Source organism: Notothenia coriiceps, unplaced genomic scaffold, assembly GCF_000735185.1.
Source record: "Notothenia coriiceps isolate Sejong01 unplaced genomic scaffold, NC01 NC01_scaffold00007549, whole genome shotgun sequence".
Classification (NCBI taxonomy): domain Eukaryota; kingdom Metazoa; phylum Chordata; class Actinopteri; order Perciformes; family Nototheniidae; genus Notothenia; species Notothenia coriiceps.
The window spans coordinates 1-9,654 of NW_011340250.1; the positions used below are offsets into that span (position 1 = coordinate 1).

The 9,654-nt window shown below is 41.8% G+C and overlaps 1 protein-coding gene across 1 annotated transcript in view; it reads right to left on the reverse strand.

Annotated features, from left to right (window-relative positions):
- Positions 1–1,341: 1,341 nt before the first annotated feature.
- tspan1 (tetraspanin 1) overlaps positions 1,342–9,654 on the reverse strand; it is a gene marked incomplete at its 3' end in the record, with an annotated part of 22,602 nt that continues 14,289 nt past the window's right edge. The window contains exons 4-5 of the mRNA XM_010769603.1: positions 3,092–3,190; positions 1,342–1,485 (exon numbers count right to left, since the gene is read on the reverse strand). Coding sequence (XP_010767905.1) covers positions 1,342–1,485; positions 3,092–3,190 — 243 coding nt within the window. The remainder of the gene's footprint in view (positions 1,486–3,091; positions 3,191–9,654) is intronic.

A 9,654-nucleotide genomic window follows, 5' to 3' on the forward strand; every position in this document is an offset into this window, starting at 1 on the left:
CTGTGCCTGATATCTTCAACCCGCAGCCGCAGAGCCGAGCCTCCGAGTCCCTGACTCCTCTGGTGTGAGGGAGAGAAGCGTCCATCTTGTTCGCCGTGATGACGCCGTGGAGAGGACCCGCTCGTAACACGTCGTAGTACGTTACTGAGAAAAAATTATTTCCCCATCTGTCGTTAATCCGGAGAAAAAGCGACGGTGTAGAATTTTATTCTCAAAGAAAATTAACTGGTGTGTTAATACCTTTTTATCTTCTCCTCCTCTGGTGTGAGAGAGAAAAATAAAAAACGTCCTCGCTACCGTGGTGTCGGTAGTGAGGGAAGGCAAGCTAGCAACAGGTGTGTCACTAGCTTGGAAAATCAAAACCTTACCTTTATTTCCGAAGAAAGAAACGGCGAGGTAGATTGCAATACTAACTGGTGTGTTATTATTAACAGTCTTTTTTGCGAAGCAGAAAAGTAGCCGGCGAGCGCCCGTCGACCGAAAGTTAGCTTTGGGTTCAATCTGTGGACTGTTAAGCTAGCCCGGCTACTGATATGTTGAGATGTGCTCTGAAGCGAGAAGAGGTGTTTGAATGACGCTGCGACGTGGCGCAAGCTACTTATAGGGTGGGTGGAATCCCTGACGCTGACGTCAAGATCACCAGCCAATCAGGATTGGCGTAATGAGATTCATGCTTCCGTTTGCTCCGCGATGAGGCGCATCCCATAGTGAGACATCGAACGGAGTGTTATGAATGAGAACACACAATCACAACCACCTGAAGTTTGGTTTGATTGCTGTGTCAAAGTGGCATCAGGATTTGACCTCCCTCTGGCTTTCCTTTCCGTTCTTTACACAACATTTCTGTAACTCTTTGTGTAAAGAGAAGTGTGAATATGTCTTCCGGTAGCATGTGCTATTATCCTAGTTTCAAATCATGACTGGGTCTCCAGTACGGCTGTACTAAAAAGGTGTAAAACTCCATGTTAGCATTGTCATTCTGAGCAAGTTAGCATGTTAGCCTCAAGTTGCTGCTATGCCAGTACAGTCCCCCAGAGCCTCTTGAATGGCTGTCAATTCATTGTCTTGTTACTGTCTAAATTACTTAAAACAAGAATGACACAGTTGACAGTTTATTACGTACACGTAAATAAAAGTGATGCAGTCTCATACAACCGCGAGGCTGTAGCCCCACCATTCACAAAGGTCATACTGTTCTGTTAAATCTATGAGAGATATTTGAATGGGAATCTAAGGCCTTTAATTTGAGCTGCTTTTGGATTGTCAACAGTGCTCAACTTTCCTTTCTGCGTATACTTTTTATATTCTTCTTATATTACTGTATTGTTGTTTCCATCTCACCTGCACATCGCTGCGCTCTGCCTCGATGCTGCTGCAGGGGGCACTGTAAATCCAACAGCAGGTGGGGGGTAGACTACCTCCGTTCTCCTCTTCAAACTTAGAGCCCACAAAGTCTGTGTAGTTGTTGAAACCGCAGCACTTCAGCTGAGAGGAAAAGCAAGAAAACACTTTTGTTTATATACAATGTGCAATTTTGGACGAAAACTTTTAGTTTCGTAAAGTTTAGTAAAAGCCTTGCTGCTGTGTGAGTTGAGGTTGTCAGTTCAGTTTGTTGTCTGAGTATTTCTATTCAGATGCCATATATTTTCCAGCCTTGGAATTTGTGTTGCATGTCATACCTCTCCGCCCCCACCTTTCTACGGTGTCCTCTATCCGAAATAAGGAAAAGATTTGCACAAAAAAGTTGAAGGTTGATCAGTAGTATTCACTGTGTTGCACTTAGAGGTTCTGTGTGTTAAAGAAAGTAACCATGACACTGTTGGCACAGTAGCTTTGAGTTTTACAAATCACTGTTTTTAAACTCTTTGAGTGTTAACAAGTGAATTCCATTCACTTAAACATTAAATTAAACCAAAACTTCTGCTTCTCTTGATAGAAGTAAGAACATGTGTTTCCAGTCAAGGTTGGAACATTCAACACTTTTTCTTTGCATTCTCAAACCAGTGGCATTCCAAGTTTGTTTTTCATTAAGTGAGTTAAGGAGGGGATAAAAGCTGAGTTACCTTGACTAAGGCATGAGTGCAGGTGAGTTGAGGTAAAACTGATGGACAAACCCAGAGAGATGGCATGCACGCTCTAGAGTTCTGTTATGGCTTTTGTCTGATTTCCATTGAAAGATTGGTAGCATAACACTTTAACCACAGGAAGTCTGTTTATTATTATTCAGCTGAGTGAAGGACAGTGTGAGAGGGAGAAACCATTGAATAGTCCATTGTTTACACTCAAAAGCCAGCATGACCCATTATCTACTATCCATGGGGTTGACTGTGATGCCTCAGAAGGTTTATTTTCATTGAAAGGAAGGGACTTTAAAAAATGTGACAAAGTGACACCGCCTTGAGTTATGCACATCATAAAGCTTTAATACAATTTGGAAAAATGACATGTATAAAAAAATGTAAACAGTGGTCATGAATGGGAAAATGTGCTACAGTATATATACCAAAACAATGTGTTGTACCAGGCTGTAAATCTGTTTATGTATTATGCTAAGGGATTCTGGGATTGACTTGCTTGACTGTTTTTGGCATAGATGTATAAAGGGAACTGGATACAGAGTACACCATTTGCTTAATAGCACATGAAGCCAAAATGGTCTGACTCTCTTGAAAGCAAAAGTAACCCATCCACTCTCAAGATAATTCTCGGCACAGTCAAATCAATGGAGAAGGAAAATAACTCTGGGTTGGGCTTTAAGCGTATTTTACAACTTTTGAAACCTAAAGATTTAAAAGAGGGCTATATAAGTGTTTGTACTGGGTAGGTCATTTAGCGAAAAATTAAATATAGCGCTGAGTTACAGACAAAAAGTACTTTAGTGCATTTACGTATTTAGTGGTGTTACAGAGAAACTGTAGTTGTAGTACCACCGTTTGGCCACTATATGATTTTGTTTGTTTTGGCACTTGGCTTCATTTTCTAGCACAAGCAGTTGGGTTTTCCTTTACATACATTTGCAGTTGTTGTGACTTAATGCAGAAAAAGTACTTTGATTTCTGAACATGCAATTGGTGAAAACGAGATACTGTACCTCTGTCATGGTGGTGTTCCAGATCTTTGTGACCACAGGATCGCTGCCGTAGTCTTTCTGTAAAGCAGGGGTCACCCACGCTCTGATGATCCCCTCAGCCTGAGGGAAACATACTCAGGTTGAGAAGTTTGTTGGCAGAACCTTATCCTGAATCTGATTTTAGCTTTATCAAACACAAGTATTCCTGGTTTTAAAGAAATGTCCTCCAAAGATTTATTTTTATTTTTGTGGAGTCTATTTTTGTTTAACATTAGAAAGACTGATTCTTATTATTACATTACAAGCTTATTGTGCTCATTTAATGTGGCTGTGACTTTGGAATAAATAGACGTCTTTAGCCTGAAATACAGAGTAGCAAGGTCAGGTGCAGACACTGGAAGAATACAAAGAGTTATTCATAAACAGGACATCACTCCGGCCTTGAGCTTTGGGTGAGCTCCACTCCCACACATAGCTAGGAAGCAGCCTTATGAAGATTCCACTTTTTCTGTAGAAACGTTAGTGAAAACAAATTAAGTATGATGGTGCCAGAGTAGGGAGGGACTTCCACAGGCCGGCCGAATGCTGATTGGGAGGATCGTGTTGCCAAGAGACTCTATCTGAGTCTGTGCACCTACCAAAGAGAACCAAGTCCAAACAACGGTATCTCTTCATCTAGTCTTGACCAATCATAAATGTACGGGCAACGCCCTGTGTAATAAAAATGTATTGTCGTTCGAGGCTCTTTCCAGAAATAGTGGTTACAGATTACAGTTTTGCTGTCTGTAATTTCTATGACGTGTCCTTGGTCAAGTGAATATATATCTTTTGCTCTCTTATAATAAATAGTTAAACTTAGAAGTTGTCTGTCTTTCCTGGAATTTTGAACACAACATTTTCAAAAAACTATCCTTTCCTCACATTTCAGAAAAAATGTATTCCAAAATGTCCCAACTGTCCATAGTTGACATCATTATCTGTAACGTTCCTAACCTTTAAAGTCTGACAAAAGATTCCCATTTTTTAATCAATCAATCAATCAATCAATCAATGTTTATTTATATAGCCCAATATCACAAATGTTACATTTGTCTCAGTGGACTTCGCAGTTTCTACAGAATATCAGTATGACAATACGACACCCTCTGTCCTTAGACCCTCACATCATACAAGGAAAAACTCCCAGAGAAAACCCACAGTTTAAAGGAAAAATGGGAGAAACCTCAGGGAGAGCAACAGAGGAGGGATCCCTCTCCCAGGACGGACAGACGTGCAATAGATGCCGTGTGTAAATTGAAAAGATAATACATTTGCAACATAGGTAGTCCAAATGTTTGGAAATGCATGTGTGTATAATAGGAAGATGAATCCACGAGGATATCCATCCAGGACTTATGATCCAGGACCACAGCCACGACTCAAGATCCAGGACTCGCGATCCATGACACAGGACCGCAGGATCATCCATGACTCCGGATCCCGGCGTATATAGACACCAAAAAGAAAGAAATTTGGGGAAGCTGGGTTAATCGGAACCTGAGAGTACACAGGTATAGACGGAGAGAAGGAAGAAGTAAGATGTCCCCCGACAAACTAAGCCTATATCAGAAAAACTAGGGGATGAATCTAATCAGCCCTAACTATAAGCTTTATCAAAAAGGAAGGTCTTAAGCGCACTCTTAAAAACGGATAGGGTGTCTGCCGCCCGAACACAAACTGGAAGCTGATTCCACAAAAGTGGAGCTTGATAAGAAAAGGCTCTGGCTCCCATTGTACTTTTAGAGACTCTAGGAACAACCAACAACCCTGCATTCTTGGAACGCAATGCCCTAGTAGGACAGTAGGGTATAATGAGTTCTTTAAGGTAAGATGGCGCCTGCCCATTAAGGGCTTTGTAGGCCAGAATAATTTTAAATTCTATCCTGTGTTCTATAGGGAGGGCTGTGTTTGCATACAATATAACTTTGCATATTTAAAAAATGTACTTGCACTCTTATGATTCTAAATCTATGAATGGGTTCTAAAAAATGACATTATTATTGTGAAAACTATTTGTTNTGGCTAGGCCACTCCAGGACCTTGAAATGCTTCTTACGAAGCCACTCCTTCGTTGCCCGGGCGGTGTGTTTGGGATCATTGTCATGCTGAAAGACCCAGCCACGTTTCATCTTCAATGCCCTTGCTGATGGAAGGAGGTTGTCACTCAAAATCTCATGATACATGGCCCCATTCATTCTTTCCTTTACACGGATCAGTCTTCCTGGTCCCTTTGCAGAAAAACAGCCCCAAAGCATGATGTTTCCACCCCCATGTTTCACAGTAGGTATGGTGTTCTTTGAATGCAACTCAGCATTCTTTCTCCTCCAAACACGTCTAGTTGAGTCTTTACCAAAAAGTTCTATTTTGGTTTCATCTGACCATATGACATTCTCCCAATCCTCTTCTGGATCATCTAAATGCTCTCTAGAAAACTTCAGACGGGCCTGGACATGTACTGGCTTAAGCAGGGGGACACGTCTGGCACTGCAGGATTTGAGTCCCTGGCGGCGTAGTGTGTTACTGATGGTAGCCTTTGTTACTTTGGTCCCAGCTCTCTGCAGGTCATTGACTAGGTCCCCCCGTGTGGTTCTGGGATTTTTGCTCACCGTTCTTGCGACCATTTTGACCCCACGGGGTGAGATCTTGCGTGGAGCCCCAGATCGAGGGAGATTATCAGTGGTCTTGTATGTCTTCCATTTTCTAATAATTTATATATATTTATAGCAAACAGCAGACACAAAGCAACATTACCACCCATTTGCACTGTTTGTTTCCACTGCTAAACGTCCTTTAGCCTCTGTTTGGTTAGCAATATCACACTCAGTGGACTTTACAGAAACAAACCACAACATTTTAAACAATACAATTACTGGAAAATAATGAAAAGACAAGATAGTGTAAAATATAAATAAAATGAATTAAGAGACAACAAAAGACAATTAAAACCAATCTAACAATAAAATAAAATGAAGGAACCAGTAGGACGAACATAGGGAATAATCTGAAACCAGCTTTTACTAAAGGCTTGGTCTTGAGCGCATTCTTAAAAGTATGGACACTGTCTGCCGTTCTGATAAAAAAAGGAAGTTAGTTCCACAGAAAGGGAGCTTGGTAGCTGACTATCTGATTCCTGGCCTGGTTTTGCGGATTCTAGGAACCATTTACAGACCTAGACCATGGAAGCGTAATGTTCTAGAGGTGGATTACAAATTTAAAATAGGTATGGTGGTGCCTGACCATTAAGTTCTTTGTAAGTACTCAATTCTGTACTTAACTGGGAGCTGCTAAAATTGGAGTCCTTTGGAGTATGGTCCTTTTTCCTTGTTTTTGTTAATAGACGGGCTGCAGCATTTTTAACCCGTTTTTTATGGATGTGTAGGGAGGGACAGCCTGATAAAAGGAAGTTGCAGTAATTCTGCAACGTTTTGATCTAGCTGTATCAGTGAAAACAAGATGTGTTTCTTGGTTTGGTTCTGGGTTCATCGCAAGTCAGGGTTTAACAGTGACAATGAGAGCAATGGGACCATAACCAAAAAATTAAATGTGGGTCATAAAACCAAACAACAAGCTCAAAGACACCAAAAGCTCGTAGAACCGCAAGGTTGCATTATAATTCTCTGCAGGTTTGTCACCTTTTATATTATGCGTTGACATTTGATCCATTGTTGATAGAAATATTGATCAATGCACTTTCAATATTGACATTTACTGAACATTTGAAGAGTCTCCTTTCTGAAATCTATAACTAAAATATGACTACGGAAATCATGCCTTTGCACAAAAGACTGAAAAGCAATGGGGGATATTCAAAACATCTCTGCTAAGTGTCTTATACTTTCTGTAGCCCCCTTTGTGTTTTTCTTTCTTTTCATGTTGATTGCTCTCTCTTCCTATCATAGTCATTCTGTTTCTCTCTTTCATATTTAAAGTATATTATTATATAGACTCTCTTGTTGCTGTTTTCTCTCTGTAAAAGCCTGAGCATTTGAGATTAAAGCAGAATTCAGCAGCGATAGATAACCTGCTGCATGGCTGAACAACGCTCCGCCTCCTGTCTATTGTCAGACCTTTTATTAATCAATATTTACTCAGCCTTGTGTCACAATGCATGTAATCTTCACCGGCAGGAGCTGGAGCACTGATAAATAGTATGCGGGACAAAAGAAGTGCTGCTTCCATTCACATACATCGCCAGAGCAAATAAGCTTTGAAAACATGTTAAACAAAACACTTTGTTTTTGAGAAAAGCTCAGTGGTACTGCCATGTTAGTATAGAAAAACAAGGATAAATTGTGGTCTTGGACATCTCAATCATGAAAGCATTTTGAAACAATGAGCCCTGGGGCATAGATATAACATTAGAGCACTCTTTTGTATTATAAACTCTACTCATTGTACGCAGAAAACTGTGCAAATGTGTGTTCATTACGCGTCACTTTGGTGTTGTTTTGCATTTCTTTAGTTTTTTTCTTTGTCTCCTTGTGGCCGTTATGCATCCCTTTGCTGTAGTTTGGCATCCCTTTGTGGTCGTTTTTGTCTCTGGCTGTTTACATCTCTTTAAAGGTCCCATGTCATGGCCATTTCTACTGATCATAATTCCATTGTTGAGGTCTACTAGAATAGATTTATATTGTGCAATTTTCCAAACTCACATTGGTTTCTCATACAGCGTCTCTGTATAGTATGTGTATTCACTCTCTGTCCTAAACGGCTTGTTGGAGCTCCTGCCCCCCCCCCTCCCTGTGAGCCCACTGTGCTCTGATTGGTCAGCTCGCCCACTCTGTTCTGATGAGTCTACCACCGTTACAGCGGAACATCAGTGATTATGTGTTACAATGGCGTTTGTTAGCAACCAGAAAAAGACACCAGTAATGACAAAACAGATGAGAATGCTGCGTGGGGTCTGGGTGCCGTGTTGGCGGGACGTTGCGAGGCTTGCTGCTGTGAGGAGCGGACAGTGTGAGCTGGCTTACTGGTGTGGTTTCCTGGTTGCTGCGTAGGGTCAGTGAGACAGCGAGACATAGCGAAACCCAGCCCGAAACCAGTCCAAGCACACACACACACCCGCAGCCTGGCTGTGGCCGTTTCTCAATCCTAAGTAATTGAGTGGCGCCGAAGGACTGTTTAAATGCATGTTAAATGCCCAGCATTCTGCGCCACTCGATGACGTAGTATACTTGAAATAGTTGCTCTGCAGCATGTTTACTGAACATTGAGAAACGGCCTGTGAGTCTGTGTGCCTGCTCACACACAGACTCATAGCCTCGCCGCGTCCCGCCGTCCAGGCTGAGAAATCCGTGCGGAGCTGCAGCTAAGAAAAATAAGATTGAGTGTGTGTGTGAGGAGCTCCGCGGATTGGTCCATTTGGATCGTCGTTACGTCACTTGGTTCCCGGAAGAAAATAATGGAAAAATTCAATCTCCAAGGAGGCGTTCTGGGCCAGCATAGACACGTCTTTTCTGTGTTAGAGTTTTACTTGCTACAGGGTGTACTTTGAGGGTTTGTGATTTTGCAGACCGTTAGACCAAGTAGCACGTACGCACTGCGCATGCGTGAGTGGCAATAACTCTCCTTACCAGCAAGCGGCGGTAGTGTGTATTCATCATTCAAAAGAGGCAACCGGAAGACAGACAGCGTGATATATACAAACAACAAATAGCGTGCGTTCCATTTTCACTCTCGTCCATTACAGACCGTTTAACATAACGACTTATCGAAAACATGTTTAGTGCGGGACTGGAAAATAATAGCCGTCTGTGTGTGCCTTCTTCACTTCCGTTTCGCTTCTCATGCACTGATTCGCTAAGCTGAACAGCCAATCAGAGTGATTTCTTTGGCCGACAGCCTCCCGATTCAACATGTGGAAGCGGAAGGTGTCGGCACTGCCGAAAATACATGACAGTGCAGGACACACCAATCTGAGTAGGGCGACAGGACGCTCATCGACGGCCAGACATCTATCAACGGCCGAAATCGGTGCAGTGTGTCTGGGCCTTAAGGTTTATGGTAGTGATGGCGAGATGAAGCCTTATGAAGCTTTGAAGCTTTCCAGCCAATAGGTTCGCCAAAGGAAAGTGGGTTCATCCTCCATGAGGCTTCCATCATGGCTTCATTTGAACACAAACGCCCCTTGTTGTCCAAAGTGTGTAAAACAGGCAGAATTGGAAATCTCAACAGTGGCTGGGGGCGCATACCGACAGTTCCCAATGAGTAACAGCCCTTTAGAATAAACTCCTAAACATTACGAACATTAAATCATATTTTCATTTTAACAATATTGTTTTATTCCAGTTTATTGATTGTGATTTGAAAAGCCTAAGGAGGCTGGTAAAACATTCAAGAGGGAATTTTGTATTCCCTTAATAACTATTCATAACGTAACCATGTTGTAGCCTGAGAAGGCTAAACCATATCAACAGCAATACATTTATTAAACTACCATTATCTACATTTAGCTGTAGCTTTTATAAACAACAAAAAAGACGTATTGTTCATTGTTGAACCAGGGTCCAACTGCCTTCTAGCTGAGCCACAGCACACACACT